The 21,609-nt window shown below is 42.8% G+C and overlaps 1 protein-coding gene across 13 annotated transcripts in view; it reads left to right on the forward strand.

Moving 5' to 3' along the window:
- Window positions 1–21,609, forward strand: part of CELF2 (CUGBP Elav-like family member 2) — a 1,226,917-nt gene that overhangs the window by 912,507 nt on the left and 292,801 nt on the right. Inside the window, exon 1 of one of the 13 annotated variants that reach the window (XM_079914886.1) lies at window positions 9,275–9,794. The exons of 11 other annotated variants lie outside the window; for them this stretch is intronic. In XM_079914886.1, the coding sequence (XP_079771012.1) occupies window positions 9,721–9,794 (74 nt within the window). In that variant the 5' untranslated portion in view covers window positions 9,275–9,720. Of the gene's footprint in view, window positions 1–9,274; window positions 9,795–21,609 lie in introns of those variants that run through there. One more of the 13 variants, XM_079914882.1, reaches the window with a different exon arrangement.

Genomic DNA, 21,609 nt, shown 5'->3' on the forward strand with positions numbered 1-21,609 from the left:
AATTCCAAGACCCCCGTTCAAGTGTCTGACACGCAGCTATCTTTTCCTTTAGCCTGATGGGGAAGTAGGAGATGGCCGAAGTTGGCAAACTTGTCTACATCTATTTCCGCAACAGTAACAAGATATGTAATCTGTATCCTGCCATCAGCCTCTATGTGGGATGATTCCCTTCCAGGGTGACCTAAACAAATGTCAAAGTGAATTTTAATTCTAAGCCCAGACTTGCAGAAAAGGAATAGCAAAAGAGTCAAACTGGGAAAATGGCTTCTTTCAGTAGAGTTGCCGTTGCACCCCGAGGAGTCCCTTCACACAGGAGACTCAGGAATACATAGCTGTGTTCAGCAGACCACAGGCTGAGACCACAGGCTGTAACCTCGACATATCAATAGTCCTTTATTTGTGAAAATGAAACCTCACAGTTTTTCTTTTTCAAAATATGAGTGTGTACAGTTGCAAAATATCCCTTTGGGGCTGAAAAACAAAGAAAGGCGTTTGATTAATATTCATATCTAGAACTTTAGAGCAAGTGCAGAGTGTGCTGGGACACCCAGGAAGTCATTCGAAGAGTGAATCAATACTAATTATTGTAATCAGGGCGGTTAATTAGGTGAAAATGTGGCTGATGGAAATTTCATTGCTCGCAGCCCTGGAAACACCTAGGTTGATGAAAAGAAGGTAATATACAAAAGCAAGAGTGTTAGGTGGGAATGATCGTTCTGTATTTAAGGGGTCAGACAGAATCTGTCGATGAAAAACATAGCTTGATTTGGTATAATCGTGGCAGTGAGGAAACTAGAAATATCCAACTTAGTTTCTGGTGTAGAGATTTCAGTAAAAGTCATTAACAGAATGCAGTTTGTTAAAAAGCATCTCCTGTGGCTCCACAGCCTTTATCTGCCCTTCCTCCAGCGGTAACAAGTATATTTCACCCAGTTGCAATAACGCCTTAGATCATCTTGATTAGCCTTCCTTGAATTTCTTTCTACATTCAGTAATTCCTGGGGAATTTGTTGGCGGGGATGGGGGGGGCGGGTTCTCCTTTCATCAAACTACTATTGCTTCTCTCTTGGTTATTACTGGCTTTGGGAATTTTTCTGAACTCGCAGTGACTTTCATTCTGTAGGAAAGAAGAGGTAGTGGTTTTGGGAGAAGATTAAGACCCGTGGCATTTCACTTAACTGACATGGGGAAGAGGGTGTCAGAGGAAGGAAAGCTTTATGTGAGGTTTCAATGTTGTAGCCCAGTAAGAATTGAAATGAAGTGTCCTAGAGCTGAAGCACCTTTCTGATCCCATGGTATCCATCTCCAGAGGTCGGACTGAGATGGAAGCTAGATGTACATGTAAGAGAGAGAGAGAGAGAACCTCTACTCAACTCAGAAATGTGCTGGTTAACCCTGATCTGGGATGAGGTACCCTTTGTTCCCAGACGCAGCCTTCTGCTTCATGTGATATCATTAGGGGTTGTTCCATGCAGGTATGTTTATCTGATCCATAGCTTTCTTCTGACTGACAGATCCCAGCACATTCTCTTTTATGTCAAGACCGTCACAGTTAACGGGGAATGGCATCTGTGAGGAGAGGGTGACATGTGTTCCCAGGGCAGCTCAGCTGTTCCCTCACCTTTTTCCACGTTGACCCGCCTGTGATTGGCTGCCTAGGGTTGTGATGAATCACTGCAGTTCAGGAAGCAGGACGTGCCAGCGCGCCCTAGGAGAAAAACAAAAACCAGAATTTTCCTGCATAATCATTCAGTTCAACAAACTTTGTTGTCATGGACAAGAAGAGCGTGAGGTTTGAAGTTATCAGGTTGATACCCCTTCAGTATCCATGGCTTTTTGAATCCCTGGGTTGAGAAAGGTTGCAGCTGCAATCGGTAAAAATTCTGTGTTGAAACTTAAGGATGGCATTGCTGGCTTCCAGCTGGTGTGTGAACTGGCGCGAAGGGGCACTGTGGTACCTGGTGCAGGAATGAATCAGACTCTTGTCATGGCTCCTGTAAAGCTGCCCATCTCAGTGATTCAGGGGCTGCAGGTCCTCCTGTGGTGTTGTCGTCTTTGTCATGCCTTGCTTTTTGAACATCTTGGTTTGGGACCCCAGCTGTCTTTTGGGTTCTGTGAGATGGCTTCCCCGTTCATTCAGAAATGATTCAGGAAGCGTCTCTGTGAAGGAAAATGCACTGAGTTGGTGATGGGTGGCGTGAGTTCCTGGTGGTGGCAGTTAGGGTTCATTTTGACTTTCGCTTTGGAAACTGACTTGATCAAAAGGGATGGAGCCCTCACCCGCAGCCCCAGGACGCTCAGTGCCTGCCTTGCATAAACTGTACCCTTCCTCTCCCCTGTGGGTTAGGCTGCTGGCCTTAGAATCAGTGGAAACTTTAATGCTACAAGAACAATAGGATTAGGACTGGCTTCCTCTTTTCCTTCCCATCTGCCAGTTCCAGATTTAAACAAAGATCAGGGAGTGGGAGTATTATGATTAAAGTAAGGAATAAATCCAAAATTTATTGACAGTCTACTCTCTACCGGGCACTAGGTGATCTCTTTTCATCTTGTATAATTTAATCCTCACAGATACCCTAGAGTTAGTGGTAGTTATGTTATTCCCATTTCAAAGATGAGAAAAACAGACCAAAAGAGGGAAACTGGACACACAGCTCATGGTGGAAGGGATTCTAAGTCACGACTCAGGCCAACTCCTTCCCTGGCCAACTTAAGAGTACAAATATTGGATATTTGAAAGTCATATTTTCCTCCAGTGCCACATTTCCACGGTGCACTGATTTATGCCTGCCTTCTAGTTTTGTACGGAGTAAGCTGTACGGTAAGAAAGGGAAAATCACAGTCGTTTTTGCTTCTGAGTTTTTACGGCTCCCCTGCGTATGCTCACTGGTTCCCCTGATAGCTCACGAGGTCTTTGAATTAAAGCACCCGTGGCTCACTTTTCTCAGGCTTTAATCTGTATAATGGGAACACATGTTGGAGGGAATAATAGAGAAATCTGAAGCATGATGAAATTGAAATGTGACTTCTAATCTGCATAAGGGGCCAAAACGTATCATATTGTAATCAGGACCAACCAAGCAGCAGATATACTATGTGACATGATCTTTTCTCATTAAGAAGCTCAAGACAGTCATGAAACAGAGAGGGAACAGTGGGTAAGAAGGTATCAAGTGGTGTATAATGAGGGGAGGGGGTCTTGAAGGATGGAAGAGGGAGCAGGAAAGGGAAGTTATCCTTAGAACACCCCAGATTCGTCTTTGTTATTAAAACAAAGCCAAATAAAATCCTTAATTTCATCACCTTTCTTCCTCAGACCTCAAAGTCATTCACATCTCTCCTCCTCTCTCACGTTGCCATACTCCTATGAAATAGTACAAATGTAGCTGTTAGCCGCCACCAGAGAGTATGAGAGACTAAGAGATTGGGCAACATAAAGGCTTACACTCAACCATAGTGATAAGATAAGATAACACACTTCCACTTAGCTTGGGTAGATTGCTACATCACTTTTCCATGAAGATTTTTGGGTAGTTCTTTTAAGAGAAAGAAAAAAAGAATTTTTTTCCCCTAACGGACTTTATGGGAATGAGCATCAAAAGCAAATTTAAAGAAAAAGTCATTTGGGATTCTCAAAAACCTCTATCATAAGCTAAAAATAGTTAGAGATTTGAACCATATTATAGGGAAAAAAAAATTTCCTGTGCTCAAAACCTTAATGTATTTTCAACCTACATGTCACTTTAATAGCTTGGTTATGTAATTGCTGTAGTAATAATTAGGTTAACACCTCGTACCTCTCATCAGAGGATCGTGGTAGATTTTGATTTTTCAGCCATCCATCCCTACAAGGAAATGATGGCCACGCACATGCAAAGGTCTAGATGATGAATCAGAAAATTAAATGACGTGTTCCCAGTGTCAGTCCACTCTGACAGAATCAGGTGCAGAATCTAACAGGTTTGATCCTTAAATCTTATCATCTTTTTCACTCCGCTTGCAAGTAGCATTTGTCTTAAAGCGTCTGATCTGCATCCACTGTGTCAGATGACTTCCGATCCTTGGAAGGAAAAGCTCTTTGATGGGGATCCATCATCATTGTGGGTAAAGCAGATGCGTGTGTTCTCTTTTACACACAATCCAAGCATTTGGTCTCTTTAATCCTTCCTCTTCTTCAAGATGTATTTGTTTAGAAGAAGGAGGGACATTGAGGCCAGTGGGGCTTTCATGCCTCTGGAGAGTCCCTCTCAAGTCCTGATATTGCTTCTCGCCAAGATCAGTCTCAGAAAACACCCTCCCCCCGCCCCCCGCCCCCCTCCCCCACCCCCCACCCCCCACCCCCCACCCACTAAGTCTTAAAACTTCCTTTCTGCCCCCACCTGTTGCTGCTTTCTCTCTAGACCTAATGTTATGCCTACTGCTATATCCACCCAGCTGTCCCCACTCAGCTGCTGTGTTTCATCAAACAGTAGTTTCTCTTTTTGAAATTTACAGCATGTGACAGTAAGATGAGAACTTCTGACCATTTGGGGAAAACATTTCTTGGGGGTGGTGGGTGTTCAAGGGCAGATTGCCAGGGAACTCAAAACCCCACTCTGATAGGTATAAATTTGGTTCCCACCGCCAGGCTGGCACCAGATAAAGCTACCTGATACAGTTTGAAAAATCTCAGCATCTTCAAGCGGCTGCTGGGACATTCCTTCAGAGGTTGTTTTTTCTGAGTGCCTTTGTGTACATATCACCAGGCCAGCCTTTTTCTCCTCCCCGCCCTTTCTCCAATCTTCTCTTTCCCAATTTTCATATATTTACTCACTTCATGGGACGTGATCTTCCATCCTCCCCCTCCACCCTGTGATGATGTCTGGAAAGGAAGCACCCCAGAGACAGCTGTTCCGAGTTGAGAACTCAGCCTTGGTCGAGGCAAACTTGATTTCCCTGACAGATGAGCCACCAAGACTTTTCACTTCTGTGGTCACCTGCCTCCTCAGACCCACAGCTGTGGAGGAGACCGTCTGGCATTGTCTGGCTTCCGTTTGAGAGAGAAAGAGGGAGAAAGAAAGAGAAAGCTGAAGGGGGAGGGAAATAAGGCAGCAGGGGGAATAATGGAGAAAGGAGGAAAAGGGAAAGGCAAGTCCGAGAGGGAAGTGATAGGCTGGTTGGGCTCAGGGTCTGACAGGTCCACAGTATTAGCTTTTCATCCCCTTGGAATGGAAACTTCTGGAAACCCTAAAGGGGCATCTCATTTCCGAGCGCGAAGGTATGTATACAAAGAACCCATCTTCCGTTGGAGGGTCTCTTCAGAAGGGAGAGAGATTCACCATTATGTCTTTTGGCTCTATTGAAAACAGATTCAGAAAAACACAAGATTGCAAAAAGCCAGTAGCAGCTGTTCTCAAGGGAGAGCGATGGCTTAAAATTCCCGTACAAATGTAAAATCAGAGTTTAATAACGATGTCATCTTTATTGGCGTGTGATTTTACTGAAGTCGTTTTGGGAATGTGATAAAGTCGCCATTCCAGAAGCTTTCAAAATGGGGGGGTAATAAGATCATTTTAAACTTGATTGGTGATACAAGTATTTTTTAAGGGATACCTTTATGGAGCTAAGAAAATATAGATTTATAATGTATCACTTAGGGATCTATTTGGGGATTTTTTAAGCGCATAAAGACACTTGTTTATTTTTACAAGTTGCTGATGAAACTGGGGTAAGCCAAGAACAAACACATGACGGCAAAGTCAGATACTTTCCCAGGTACTTCAAATTCATGTGGATTTCAAACTTATTGGCTGGAAAACGCCCAGTGATGGGAACCCACCCCCCCCCCCCCCCGCCCTTCTAGGGCCTGTCTTTCTTGCTCCAAACAGCTCTCAGTACACTTGGCTTAAAAAAAAAAAAAAAAATGGAACAGCTATTTAATAAAATTTGAATTTAAAAATGTGATGGGGAAAGATGTTTTGGATTCTAGTTTTTAATAAAGAGCCAGGAGTGAGGGGAGAAAAACCCTTTTGTGAAGGTGGCTGTTTGAGGAGATGGAACAGTATTGGTACATCTGTAGTTGCATGGCCGACTGTCTACTGCTTTTAAAGAGATTGCAACCCGTGACGTTATGCATAGGAATAATTAAAAAATGGAAATTTGTCACAAAATATACAGGGCTGTCTGCAGGAGAAGAAAATTAACTGTTGGGTTATAAACGTGCATCACTATCTATCAGACTCCAGTCTCTAAGTTATGGTATAAACTTTGTGCAAAAATGTTGAAAGATCTGTAGTCAGGGGGCTCTATTCTGGTTCACTGATGAAGATGGGTGATAGGAGTCGGATACCTTCCATTCGAGCAGTGTGACTCCATTTACAAACACATTTATTAGCATTCTGTTTCTATGGAGAGGTTTTTGGGTTTTTTCTTTTTTAAATGCCAGTGATAATTCAGTGCTCAAACAATGACCACTGGAGAAACCTCAGTTTGAGATGAGGCATGGGGAGGGGGCGGAGTGCTGAAACAGCACAGTGCACCCAATTGCCTTGGAAGGCCTCATATAAAATGAGGTCATTCAGAAACTTTCCCTTGAAGTGCTTCCAATTCTTGAATTGCCTTTTGTTTGGGAAATGAATAGCAAGTTGATTAAAAAGAAAAAAAAATAGACAATTAGGGATGGTAGGGGGATGGGCTTCGGGAAGAGCTTAAGGTTTTCCTACAGTGAAGCTAAAATGGTGAGGAAACTGCATTGTTCCCAACAGCCCCGTCCCTAGGGATGTCAGCACACAGAGGTGTCACCTACCAAGTCAGGTCTAGGAGGGGGGCTCGCTCATGGCCTCACCCCCTTTCACTGCTGTTGATAAGATCCTTGGCTATAAAATAGCCTCACTGAACCCCACGTGTTTAGCAGCGGCCCAGACGAGCTGTCTGCAAAATAATTCCAACTGCCAAAACATGATACCTGATGGCTCGTTACGGCGTGAAAATTAAAAAAGGGGGCCCTGTCGAGTTGTTTGAGATTTTTTTTTTCCTTCTGGCAAAGCAGTCAGATGAGAAATTGAAGCTTTTCATCAGGTGGTATTTGGTTGGGTGTTTTTGTTTTTAAGCTCAAGAGCTTTTAAAATTTGTATTTGGAAAAACAGCTCTTGTGTAGGTGCTGTGATCATGGAAACAAAACCCTATAGGGTGTGTGTGTGTGTTTGTATATTTTGTTTCTCTCTGGCACCTAAATTAAGTGCCTATGCAATCACTCTATTATTTATGTATTTGGCAGCCAACTATTTCAGCTCAGCTACATCCAGAAGCTTTCCTTGGTTCCCCTCGTCACTGTATTTCATGTTAGAGTTTTCTTTTATATCTGACCCTGGTTTTGCTTCTAACTTTAAATGGCAAAAGCAAATGTGCTTTGAAAACTCTGGGACTCACTGTAGTTGTTAAATAAGGCAGTAACCTATGCACTAGTAATTCTTTCTCTATGACCTACTTACATACTTCTTCACCCTCCTTATAGTATGATTAAAAGCTGCTTTGAATCCACTATTGCCTCAAGGGATTTGAGCCTAGAATTTAACAAACCGCTGAGAAGGCTTAAGTCAGTAAGAGGCCTTCCCTACAGTGTCTCCCAAATAATTCACATGCAATTAAAGAGAGAATAAATATTTCAGAAGTCTATGTGTTAATGATGCTTTTTCTACCTTATAGAATGTAGATGTACATGGAGCTTCAGTCCATAGCGGATTTGAAAATATTTTCCTTTTCGATTCACGCAGTTGTGTTTTGCTTCTGTTCTGGAGGCCGGTTCTGTTAGTTCGTTCTTCAAATAGTTTTATTATAGAGTCAGCTGCTTATATACATTTGGGAGTTATGTAAATAATGTCTAGAAAATCAGGAACTGTCAAGGTTTGTCTCATTTATCTGGCTAATTACTTTATTAAGGTTATTGAAAGACCAACAAAATTCTTATAATTTCAAAGGCAGCCTGCAGAAGCTAGGGTCGGGAAAAAATGTAGCTTAGTATTACTAGGAAGAGTTGGGGCATTTGGGGTATAAGAATTGATTTTACCCCATCTGTTTTTCAGTTCTTTATGAACCTAGCCCTGATTCCTCAGAAAGGCAATATTTTCAACTGAAGGTTAGTCCTAGCCCTATGTCTTGGAATTAGAACCATCTTGGTCAAAAGCCAGATATGTTGTTCAGCTGAAGAAGGAAATCAAGTCAATTAAGTATGGACTTAATTGAATACACCAGGCCTGTTATTCCAAATTGCTCAATGCAGCAAGTCTGGATCTACGGTTGATATGTGGATTTAATATTGGTATATAAATATCCATTTTTCTTCATAATCTCTAAAGATGATCCGTTCTCATTATAACACAAGAAACTGGTGAGAAAAGATGAAAACAATTTTTTCTCCATGTTGTCTGATACATTTAACACCACGTGATACAGTTAACTCCACGTGACTTAGTTGTTTAACCCTCTGACTACTGTGAATACACCCCCAAGTGTGATGTCATTTCAAAATAAAATTTAAAGTGATGGTTAATAAAAGAGGCAAACTATAAGACTTCTGGTTTGCAATTTATGAGCTTTCTTTAGAATGTGAAATAGGCCACAAAGAAGTTTTACAGACTGGTGACATTGTGAAAATTTCAGTTTCATCTAAATAACTGAGCAACAAAACAACGATGAGAGCGCCAGATTAGAACATCACCATATAAAAATACTTTAAGAATTTTCACAAGTCACTTGGGAAAATTAAACTCCCTTCTTTGTGAGAATTCTGCCCTATTTCTCAATTCCTATTAGTAAATCGGTCACAGATCTTAAATGAGTATTTAAGCTTCATGGCCATTACAGACCTAACACTCTTTTCATGAAGCCCCACTGTTGGTTTTTAATCATTGTATTTAAATACTTCGAGATGACCAACTTGTGATGTATCGTTTTAAAAGAAAACGTGATTTATCACCATTTTAGTCCCGTGTACTTCTTAATGTTTTCAAGATGATACAAAAGGGAATATAATCGTGCAGAGACTGATGAATCTTTCTCCTTGTAAAGCACGGAAAAGTCCGCAAATGTCACTTGGGCCGTTTATCTGATATTTACTTTGGCTCAACCACGAATGCTATTTCAGTTGAGTTCATACACTGGCGAGCACAGCCCACCGAGGAGCATTTAAACAAACCCCCGTGATGATTGTCTCTCGTGGCTTCAGTTGGGGAGTTTGGGTGCGCTCGTGGAGTGCACCGGCCTTGGGCAATACGGTGGTACTAAACCCAGGACAAGCGGTGGGTGAGTCGGGCCTCATGCCAGGCTCCTGGAAATAGGGGACCGGACAGAGTCACCGCTGGGGACGAGTGTGCGTGTCTGGCTGCCGGGGAACCTAGGCCGGAGGCGGGGCGGGGGGGCGATTTGTCCAGGGGGCGGTCCCTCCGCCTCCTCCTCCCCCCGGGGGCCGGGCGTGCGGGCCCGCAGGGGTTAAGCGGCGGCGCGGCGGGCACGGAGCTCCGCCCCCGGTCGCCGCACCTGGCGCTGGGCAGCCTGCGGCCCGGGCGCTGGCTGTCGGCGGGGATTGGCGGAGAGCCGCGGAGAGAGAATGTGACAAGTGCCGGCTCGGGCGGCCGCCGCGGGGAGGCCGCGCGCACCTGTCCCTGCCCGTCTGCGCCGCCCGCCGCCACTCGGCCGCGCGCACCGCCGCCCCCCGCACCCGAGCGCAGAGCGCGCGCCGCGAACATGACTTCTGCCTTCAAGCTGGATTTCCTCCCGGACATGATGGTTGAGGGCCGCCTGCTAGTTCCCGACCGAATGTGAGTTTGGCCGCCCGGCCGCCTCCGGGTCACCGGCCCGGAGCCCCGCGGAGGGAGAGGGCGGGCTGTGGCGCTTCTGCGCCCCGGGGACGCGGGGGGTGGCTCCGGTTCGGCCGCGCCCTGTGGTTCGGAGCCGGCGCTGGACGCGGGGTGGTGGGAGCGTGTCTGGAGGAGCGGCGGGGACCAGCGAGCGGGGCGCGGTGCCCGGGGTGGGGTGGAGAGCGTGGACCGGCGAGCCGGACGCGGGTTCCCGGGGTCTGGGCTTGGGGTCCGGCCCGCGAGGACAGGAGAGCGTGGCGCGGCGTCCCAGGGTGGGGTGCGCGCGTGCACGCTCGTGTCATTTGAAATTCGGGGCTGCAGGAGCTCTCGTGGCCCATTTAAATATCCCTTCTTACCAAATTGCTCGCTTTTCTGACTTACCCTTTGCAAAAATTGCTTTTTTAGGATGGGAGAGTAGAAGGAGGGGAGGAAAAAAAAAAGGGTGGGGGGGAGATAATTATAAAGCATGAAAATAGCCAGGTGTACTCTGTTGCAGAAATTAGAGGTAATTTTTAGGTAATGACGGTGATTTGTCTGATATGCAGTCTATAATTTAATAATTAATGTGATTCTGGTTGTTTTACACGTCGGCAAACTAGAGTAGAGAGTTTATTGGGAGAAGTCAAGAGCTGGGATTCCTGAGGAAGGGAAAATATGCCTAATTTTTCTTGGGCTCGTTAGTCTTGATAGGAAAGTTTCTCTTATCAGCTGGGTCACTCTGAAGGCAATGGGATCTGCTTGTATTTCAGGAGTGTTTGAAAAGACGACCTAGAAGGTTGTCAGGAGTGGGTCTGAAAGGTCTGTGTCAATTTCAGACTTGGACTATATACAGTTGTTTCTTGTCAGGCAAGAAATGTGATAGTGAATCTAGGCTACAATAAATCGAGTGAAAAAGGGACTGCTATCCTTGGTAAGAGTAGGTATAAGATGTTTCCTATTGTACACACCCTGAGAGAAACATGCATATTCTTGCACTTCGCTCTATCCTGTGCAATTTTCAGGCCATTCTGAGCTTTATGATCCATTTCCCTGGCAACTAACTTTCCCCTACAGTGCAAGATTCTTTTTCTAGGATGTTAAATGTTACGAGCTGAGAGATTCTTGAGAAACTCCGCAGTGGCCAATTATTTGAGCTCCTAGGATTTGGGAGAGAAAAAAAAAAACCTGGGGAGAGGGATGAAAGTCTGTTAAATGCGAATTGTCCTTCTAGTCGATATTGAGAATGTTAACTTGCTTTTACACATGATCAGGTTCTTTGTCCCAACTAAGATAATCAGATAATGTAAATTAAAATATTGAATTTCCCTTTGGCAGTTTCCTCTGTGAAAGTAATCTTGATTAGTACTGTTCCCATGATATTTGTTTTGAGAGATCTCTGTCCTCTTCCCCCTCTTAAAAGGGCTATCTGTATAGGCGTTTATTACATGTTTGCACATTAGCTAGTTTGAAAGTTCTGTGTTTTCTCCTCTGTAAGAGAGTTGGGGCCGAACCAAAGAATTGGCTTGATCGTGGTTTTAAATGATGGTCACCTGCTAAGAATACTCTCTGAATGTAAAGTGTTAATGGCCTCTGAAAGATGCTATCTCTTGTCAGTTAAATTATTAATTATGGAAGTTTAATTTGTCCTTTTCATTTGGTGGATGAATGTGGCTCATTCAAACTGTTTGCTCTGAATAGAGCCTTTTTGTCTTAGTGATGGAGTCGGCTAGACAAATCCTAATATAACTTCTACCTACTTCTCTTCCATGTGCTAGTTATTTTGGAATCAAACTCAAATTGTTTTCAGTGTTTGTCAGCTCTTGCTTAATTGAACCTAGAAAAAAAGAAAAACAGGATTTGTAAATGATAACTTTATTATTTGTTTCCAAGATAATGATTTTATGTTTCCTTAGCCCTGAGAATACTGTAGCGTGTTTTCCAAAAGAGTTTGTAATTAACTCACGTTAGAGACTGTCTTTGGGGAATGGGGGTGCGTGAGAAGGAATGTGATAAGTTGAAAATGCTTGAAACCCACTCCAAGTATATCTTATCACCAAGATAGCTTTGTGGGTTTGTTTTCTGGACCGGTGGTTGTTTATGGTATATTGCCATTCGGACTAAATTGCCGTCAGCTAGATTGTTGGCCTGTTCCTAAAAGGAACTTATATAAAGCACAGGGCTTTTCTGGTGTTGATTTTCTAAAGCAGTAGAACATATTTTCAATGACGTTTTCCCCCAAGAATATATTAGATAAGTTTGCAAGATGTAATATGTTTGAGTCCTCAAGGCAGATGAACAAATAGCTTTTGAGGTAAATGATTACGCTTCGTGGCCCCATGAGCCATCAAGTGTTTAAAGAGCCCAGATCGTTTAAGGCTCTGTAGTGGGTATAGAATTGTTATGACATAGACTTCAAAGTCTTGGGGTTTTAAATGTTTAACATCAAAACTGTACATGGAAATGGACCTTTTAAATAATCTTAACTATCAAAGTTTTGTTGTCTTTGTGTTTAGAATGTCATTTGCAAAAAAGCGTAATGAAATAGAATGTCATTTGCAAAAAAGCATAATGAAAATAAAAACAACTGATATTTTAAAAATTCTGTTCTAAACTGGGGCACTTGGTTTTGTATCGGAGTCGGGGATGAGTGTCTTTCTTTGTTTCACCTTTTGGGCTTCCTTTTTTTTTTTAATGTTTTTGAATTTTTACACAAATTTTAAACAAAATCTAAGACATGCTATCTTGGAATTGAGAAATTACAGGTGGAAAAATCTATGAATGCACCTTTAAACATGTTAGTTTAGATTTGTGATGTTAGAATGAGATGCTGAGGAGAAGCTACCAGTAAATTAATACGAAATCTTATTTTTTTCACATTCGGTGAGTAACCTTACTGACAAGGAGAAAAAGTTATCCTGAGTCAACTTGGTGCATTAACCTTTTTGTTGAGTCCTCCCAAGTTGGGATAACCGGAAAGATGTCTATCAGGGGCTAATTAAACTGGACGGCAGTTCTAGGGACATAATTGTTAACGTTGGAAGAGGCTTTGGAGACCATCTCACCAGACCTCTTTGTTTTATGGATGAAGAAGCTAGTAGAGGGGCAATGGGACCAGTCCAAGAAGGCAGTGTAATTACTGTTTCCCTCTCCCCACTAAAATGAGAAGAACATGAGTCATTCATTGAATACCTGCTATGTACCAGGACACTTTACATACGCTGTCATAGTAGATATGCAAGCTGGGTATTGCACCCATTTTACAGGTGATACTTGAGATTACATTCTTGCACATGCCACGTAGGCAGTAAATGGCAAAGCTGTGGTTTGCTTGTGTGTGTGCGCGCACGTGTGTTATGTAAATGCATGTTTATGTGTTGACGAGAGAAGAGAGGACTGTTTTTGTTGGGAAACCATAATTGTCACTTGAGAATGATGGAGCGTTATAGGAAATACATATCACCGATTCAGGATTGACTCTCTAATTTGATTCAAATTAGTGAATTGATCACTCTCGTTTGATTCAAATTCACACTTATTCCATATGCTAATGAGCTAAAGAGAATATACTTTAATTAAAAACTTTTTTTTGTTTACTGAGTACCAGCAAGATGAAGGTCAAAGACATTGAGTTCCCTTTTTTTCCCCATATGGCATTTAAAGTATATTTAGGAAATGCCATTACCAATAATAAAATAGAGCACTGAGATTCGTCACCCGATTCCTTGATAGACATGAGAGGAAATTAAAATGCAAAGACTCTAAAAGAAGAGCTGTGTGTGTGGTTCTTTAAGGAAATTTTTAAAGAAGTATTTTCAGGTGGGATTTCTCAGTGCCTATTTCAGTATCAGCTGCTTCCTGAAACCGAAAACTCCTCCCACAGTGGCATTTTAGAACACTGATGTTATCTTTGATCTGGGTTAGAGATATTATTGTAATTGTTGAGTATTGCTATTTAATTGTAATTTGCTGGATTGAGATGACTCTGGCATCTTTTGATGAGATGCCGTGAGCTGGGAGGAATAAGAACCTTGCGAGAGGAGATGAAAAGAAAATAAAATTTTCAGGTATGAACCTAGTGGTTCATGGGATCATTAAGAACGTTTTCCATCTCCGAGCGGTTACGTACTCGCCCCACCCCTGCTCTCACCACTATAATAATAGTATATTTGGCCTCTGATAAAAGGCTGCAGTTTCCTTCCTTTTTTTACATATATCCCCAGACTTTTCATTTCTCCTTACTCTTACCTTGTGGTTTTCTTACAGGTTCAACACTCATTCCCTTCTCATGAAAAGACTGGTAATAATCTGATAAACGTGATCATGGTTGAAGCTTATATGTAGACGTGGATGATTGGGGGGGGGGGTCTGATGTCACTGTAGCAACCAACCCCACAGCTGTTTATACTACCAGTATCTATTATTTGCATTTCCGTGGAAAACCTGGGTATTTTCAACACATTACAAGGAGCCCGATGATAAATCAGTAAAGTCATTGATGTCTTTCACTTCCTATGCTGAACCTCACCCAAACTTAAAAAGTCTTTATTTCCAATTTAGAGTGTTAGTACTGGAGGGTTTTATTTATTCAGGGGAAGCTTGGATTTTCGCTTTGTGTTGGTGGATTAGGCCATCACGAAGAGTTAGCTATTTCTCAGTGTCATATTTGTTCTCCAAAACTGCAGAAGGGGGAGGCTTTGGAAAGTACGAATGATTTCCTGTTCTTTAGCACCTCCCCGTTCTCGTGGCCTTGTGTGTGTATCCACTATCAGGGAGCTGGTGGGGAGTATAAGGAAGCCAGCGACGGTGCTGTGCTACTTGTGTAGCAGTGCAGAAAATGCATTTTTATTTTTCCTTAAGAAAAAGCTCTTGCTGACCTTCAAGGGAAACGGAGCTGCACATTCCTGGAAAAACCTTGGTGGGAAACAAAAACTATTTAGTGCAGTAAATGTGATGCTCGCAGGTAATTGTAAAATAATTATCCCCCTTTAGCATCATCACTGTTTAATTGTGCCATCCAGTATTCTCATGCTCTGAATCTAGATGTGAAGGGATGGACCCCCCCCCCCCCAATCTCCTCCTGGGACTGTCTTTTTCATTTACTGTGAGCTTCAGACTCTTCCGGAAGGACTTGAAAAAGAAAGGGGGAAACATACAGGGGATTTTCAGCAGTTTCACTCTGCCCATTTGTTCTAAATCACGACAGAAAGTGATTACTCCAACTGGTTTTATAGAAATACAATTCCACTTATGTGGTTGAAATGCCTTGTGAGCATGTTTGAGATTTACGCTTTCACAGTGCTACCCCCGGAGTTTTATGAACAGTCGGCTTTATGAACTGCAGATTGTATATTATGTTCAGATACTGAGAGTGATGCTTTAAAATCAGCTGATGATTTAAAATGGAATGCTAATAAATATGTAATCATATGGCTCTCAAAATGACAGATGAGTACAAATTCGGTTTTTGGTTAAATTTTAATTACTCCATTTGAATGAATGCCTCAGAGCCAACTTGCTGGCAAATTACTAGACCCATTTTTTTTTCCAGTTTTCCCTCCTAAATATGTATGTAAATTAAGTTTAGGCTGCATTTAGACTAAAATACCATTTTGGTTTATTATTCTCAGCTTTTCTGCCGGACTTGTATGGCCATTTACTTAAGGTCAGATTTTAAATAAAGAAACCTGTTTGAAAGAGACCTCAGTTTAAATGATCTGTGCTCCCTTTCCAGCAGCAGAAGGGTAAGAGACAGATAGATACAGGATTCCTTTAATAGGGATAGTGCTTCAAAAATGGGGTACGTGAAGTGTTTGGATTTTAAGCCTTAATAATGAAAAGTCAGAGGTTTGCTTTCTCAGGGAGATTGTTTATGGCTCTGTCATGACCATGCAAATCAAGTTCCCCCAACCCAGCAGCTGCTTTGTCTGACATTTATAGGCTCAAACAGGACTGAAGATTTCCGAGGTTCACAGATGATGGTGCTGACTCACTCCTCAGAGAGAAGGCAATTAATTTCAGCTGATTTCTTTGACATTTGACATCATTTTTGCACAGCTTTAAAAATTTTTTTTCTTGAGTGTCATGGGAGTGAATAGTTTTTCAGCTTCCATACTAGGATCGAAAATTCTCTGTTTTTATGCTGAAAGGCGTAATTTTCATGTCTTTTCAGAAGGGAGTTCATAGCTGGACTTGGGCTCATTAAATTTTTTTTAATTTAAATTTGTTTATTTTTGGCTGCATTGGGTCTTCATCGCTGTGTGCGGGCTTTCTCTAGTTGCGGCGAGGGAGGGCTACTCTTCGTTGTGGTACGTGGGCTTCTCATTGCGGTGGCTTCTCTTGTTGCGGAGCATGGGCTCTAGGCGCGCGGGCTTCAGTAGTTGTGGCACGTGGGCTCAGTAGTTGTGGCACACGGGCTTAGTTGCTCCGTGCATGTGGGATCTTCCTGGACCAGGACTCGAACCCGTGACCCCTGCATTGGCAGACGGATTCTTAACCAATGCGCCACCAGGGAAGTCCCGGGCTCATTAAATTTTACGGTGGTGTTTTAGATCCTTTTCCTTGAATGATGTCTTCCTATCTCCTGGTCTCCCCCAATAACAGGAAAGTTGTATCACATTTATGTGACACAAAATCAGTTGGTCCTTTAGGCTAAAAGAGGAGAATAATTTGTTATTCACCTGGCTGTAAACGTGTATGTAAAATGTGTGCACACACATGTATATATACATATGTATGTAAATATAGGTGAAATATATATATGGAAAACTAGCTTGGGCATAATTCCTCACTTTCTTAAAATATCTTCCATTTAATGGCCTTTGGCTCTAAAAGTTAGGAAATACGTGTACAACGTAACATGTGTTTAATGGATTCTTACGTTCATAACTGAAACGTTTAAGATTCAAGAAGGTTTAACATCTTGACCAAAGAGATACCTCATATTAGTGACACTGCTAGAAGTAGTTCTTAGGTCTTTGTTTTGACTCTTTGGCCCAGAACCTCAGAGTAGCTTTTGTTAAAGGACAGAAAAGAGGGTCACTGTGATGGTCCTGTCATAATTTCTGGGTGAAAAGCTGAGACTCTTCCCACCCAGTTGAGTGGCTTTTCTCTCCTTGCCACAGAGTCCCCAGACTTGGGGACGTTTCTCAGTTGCAGTTGAGTTGTTGCTACTGTCAAGACCTTATAGGCTTCAAGTAGGAAGAAAGAAAGACTTCACAGAAGCCTGACAGTAGACCCTCCACTGATACTTTTTCGTGCAGACACGCTGGTGCCCACCAGACCCAATTCCTCACCGTGTGCTTCTTGCCTGCTGCCACCATCTTGTATGGTCCATGCCATTATCCCATAGCTTCCTATCGCTGTTGAAAGGAGAACTCAAAATTTTGATTGTGTCTAGTGGGACTCCAACACATCAACTGAACATCTTGAAAAGGCTAAAGCTATGGGAGATCTGTGCAGCTGTAAGGAGGTAAATTGGTGTAAACCTTCTTCAACGTGCATGCACACCTCTCACCCAGTTTTCTCTGTGCATCTCCAGAGTAGACCTTGGGTGTCACACAGGTGAAGCAAATGCAGGCTGAAATCTGACATTTCATTTTCTCCTTGGAAAAAAAATCTTTGGGGAATAACAAAAGTGAAAGATAATAGGAAAAAGCGTAAGGAAGGAAAGCTTTTGGTAGCGGACTAACGGTATTCATTTTGTTATGCTTTGACTCAGCGCTCCTGATTCTTTGTACCCTAACTCAGGCTTCTTTAGGTCATCAACAGAACAGCTCTTCCTGAAGTTTTCTTTCTGCCTTTCCTAGGTTTTCCTGATGTATATCTTTTCTGTTCTTTTATTTGAATCTTCTCTAAGATTCAGTGGGCTTCTCTAAGCCCCATTAATTATCCCTCTTCTGAGCAGTTTCCTAAATTTCAAGAGAAGGGGCCACATCCGTCTACAGCACAGCTCTCAGAACCACAGCCTTGAGAGGGAAGACAGCGTCCAAACACCTCGGTCATCACTTGCAGTAAATTCCACTGGCACAGCTGTGTGTTTCTGTGCATAGAACTACATTTTGACTTCCTAGGCTATAGAAGGGGTGTTGAGTTTTCTGGTTGGGCAGAAGGGCAGCATATTTCGAATGATTAACTTTATGGATGTCATTGTCTTGGCCCGCTATATTTGGCTGTGCTGCAGCTGTGTTTGCCTTCTCAAAATTGTCACCAGGAGGCCTCCAACTGCAATTATTCCCTTCAGTTCGTGCTTGTAGCATCCTTCCTTGTGACTCCCGTGGTCCACCCCGCCATCTTGCCTGGGCATCAGGATTCAAAGGCAACACGCAAGCCCTGATGGCTGGTTAACATGACTGGCAGCTCCATCTCGAGACAATAATATTAAGTCACCTACATTTTACATTCTAATGCGACCTGTCAGGGTACTTCTTTCTTTGCACAAAAAGCCCATATTTTCCTCTTTTTTCCTACTTCTGTCTTCCTCTTCGATGGCAAAAAGTTGCTGCCGGCATCTCCTGACGGGCAATAATATTTCTTCCGTTTCTGTATTACTACAGCACTTCCGAGCAGGTTTCTACTTACTTCCGGTGTTTCCAGGTCCCTCACAGAGCACCATGTTGAAGAGGAGACTTAAAGGCGGAGCTTTTCTTTTTTTTTCCTGTTAGTTGAGCCCCTGCCACAGAATCTTCTTTTCTCTCAGGAAGATTTTAGGAAAGATTTTTCTTTGTATAGAAACCATTTAAATTCTGTTGGCTATGCGTGAGTTTTAACCTTGAGTTAGAATTTCCTCGTGGGTCATTTCTGCTTGTCGGGGGACGCTTGCCCTGCGTCGAGATCTGCTGTGTGTAGCAGAATGGCATCACCAGCGACATGGCTTTATGGTCTCTCCAGCAATGCGTTAGAAGGTCATCCTTGAAGGCTAAGGGTCCTTTACTCAACAGGAGTCTCCTGCCTTCTCCTGGCTTGTCTTCTGACTTGTTCCATGCCCCTTTCAAGTCTCAGGTGACTTGTCAAGATTCCTCATCTAGAAAATAAGGATAATAAGATACGCTTCTTACCTGTGCCCCAGAATTATTGTGAAGCTAATGTCGGGAGAGGAGTTATAATAATAATAATATACTTAATAATATACTTAAGATCGACTGCAAGTTCACCTGCCTTTCCTGGGAGAAAGAAACTCAGGGAAACTTCATTACAGCTGACCAGTTAATGTTTTCTCCCTCAGAACATTCATGCTTTAAAGTCTCGGCCAAAGACCCATAAAGCAGTATGGCTTCCATATAGACGTGCAGAAAATGCTCCATCCCCAGGACCACATTAAGAAGACTGATTTTTTTTTTTTTCTCTCTCTCCTCTTTCTGCTTGATGATTGAGAAATAAAATACAGTTTGTGTTCCAACTGTGAACTCGTGGTCAGACCTTGCATTCTGGGATGGGGTGAAGCAAAAAGCAATATCCCCATCCCGGTATCTCCGTAAATGCATTTGGAAAAGCCCATCTCTACATCAGCTGAAATAGATCTTGATTTTCTTATGGGAGGAGTCTCAGCTGCACCGTAGGAAGGCTGCTTCTCACGTGATGGGACTCCTAACCCCCGCAGAAACCCAACTCTTAAGAAAACAATTTCAATGATGTGAACGTGGTGGCGAGTATTGTAGACCCTGCCACCTGCTGGCCTCATTCGGTGCTCAGGCCACAACATGCTAGGAGAGTCTCTGAAGGAGGAAAGGACTTGGAAAAGGAATCGGTGATTTTAGGAGTTGGCACGATGGGTGGAGGTGTGCATCCCGCCACAGGATTCATCATAGTTATTGTTTTCCTGCTGTACTATACAGGCCCTTCTCCTGACATAGCCGGTAAGGTCCTTGAAGTCCTGAGAAGCCAGAGCTGCTACAGCTAGTGTGAAGGTTTGCTCCTAACATTTTAAGTCACTTGATTAAGATCAGACATGATCAGATTCAGTTGGGAAGCTCAGAGCCTCCTCTGAGTCCATTTAGCTGAGGAATGTCCTCCATGGTGGGCCAGAGGCCACGCAGCACCCACTCTGGCCAAGAGAGTGATGTTGCCTGTGAGACACCGCCCCCGCCCCGCCCCCCCAGGCCATGAATGTGACCTCCCGAACCAAGAATCCCTTGTCCCCGTAGCAAACCACTTTGCGCTAGGCTGAACTCGGGCACTATCCCAGATGACGGCTGTTTCTGACATTGTTGGGAGAGGAACATGAGGTCTGTGGATGAAATGTGGTAGAATCTTTCAAGAAGGGTCTGCCTTGCAGATACTACAATGTTTCTCTACAAATTGATGAGTTCTTTGTAATTGGCACATTTTATCTTAGCGTCAAGGACGTCTAATTGACTTTATAGGCAGCCTTTGAATTGGGCCAAGATTTTGTGCCCAGCTATCATAAAAAGTGACCAATATTAGACTCTTGTCAGCCTCAGAAGCCACGGGATGGCCTTGATCTCGCCTCTGACTGTTGTTTTTTTCAGGTCTACTCAGAATGTGATACTTCTGATCCAAATTGATTGAGTTGTCTGTTCAATAAAATAATGTCTACCTAGAAGCCAAAATATGTTTTCTGGTGTCAACAAAACTGTAATTCTTTGACAGTGAAATACTTCCTTTTAGTATGTTTCTCCTAATTCTGATTCCTAACGCTTTAAAGGATGTTGCCTTCCTGTGGGTACGCTTTCTGAAATGTTTTATGACATTTGCTGTTCTTGATTTAGGATATACTGTGGGTTAGCCATTAAGCTAAGAGATTTGTATAAATTATCAGTAATCTTCAGAAAACTTTTGTAAGACAAGTTGTATTGTTCCAATTTTGCAAATGAGAAAAGGGAGGTTCTAGAAGGTAAAGGCACGTATCTGTATCCATTTCCAAAGCCTGAGCTCTTTCAACTGCGCCACCTTCCATTCTGGCCCAGAAGGTTGCTTTGTCTTTCGAGGGATCCTTAGAACCTTGTATGACCATAAACAGGTTGAACTTCTAGATGTGTTGGCGAATTTGCAGCTGAGTTTGTGGATCCTGAGTATGAAATAGTTTCTTAGCTATGACCTAATAATAATAACCTGCTTTTTATATGCTCTTTCACATAAATTTCTTGGTTTTGTTTCATAGCCAGACCAGTTTCTGAGTTTAGAAGACAAGAGTGTTGTAAAAGTTGTCAGAAGAAAGGGGCACCATAGCAAAGCCAAGATATCTTAATGCTAGAGGCAGGGTCTTACAGCTGAGATAAGGAAGCAGTTAACATTGAATGTTAAGGTGGCTCCTTATTCTTCATTTAAGAAGATCACTGCCTGAAAGAGAAAAACAAATATCTATGCTAACATGTATATATGGAATCTAAAAAAAAAGGTTCTGAAGAACCTAGGGGCAGGACAGGAGTAAAGACACAGATGTAGAGGATGGACTTGAGGGCATGGGGAGGGAGAAGGGTAAGTTGGGACGAAGTGAGAGAGTGGCATGGACATATATACACTATCTAATGTAATATAGATAGCTAGTGGGAAGCAGCCACATAGCACAGGGAGATCAGCTTCGTGCTTTGTGACCACCCAGAGGGGTGGGTTAGGGAGGGTGGGAGGGAGATGCAAGAGGGAGGAGATGTGGGGACATATGTATACGTATAGCTGATTCACTTCGATATACAGCAGTAACTAACACACCAGTGTAGAGCAATTATACTCCAATAAAGATGTTAAAAATAAATAAATAAACTTTAAAAAGAGAGAATGAACTGCCTCTTCCAGGAAGAAGTTTCTTTGGGGGATTTCATTAGACACCTGGCATCCCACCCTG

The sequence above is a fragment of the Stenella coeruleoalba genome (genome assembly GCF_951394435.1).
Source record: "Stenella coeruleoalba genome assembly, chromosome: 2".
Taxonomy (NCBI): domain Eukaryota; kingdom Metazoa; phylum Chordata; class Mammalia; order Artiodactyla; family Delphinidae; genus Stenella; species Stenella coeruleoalba.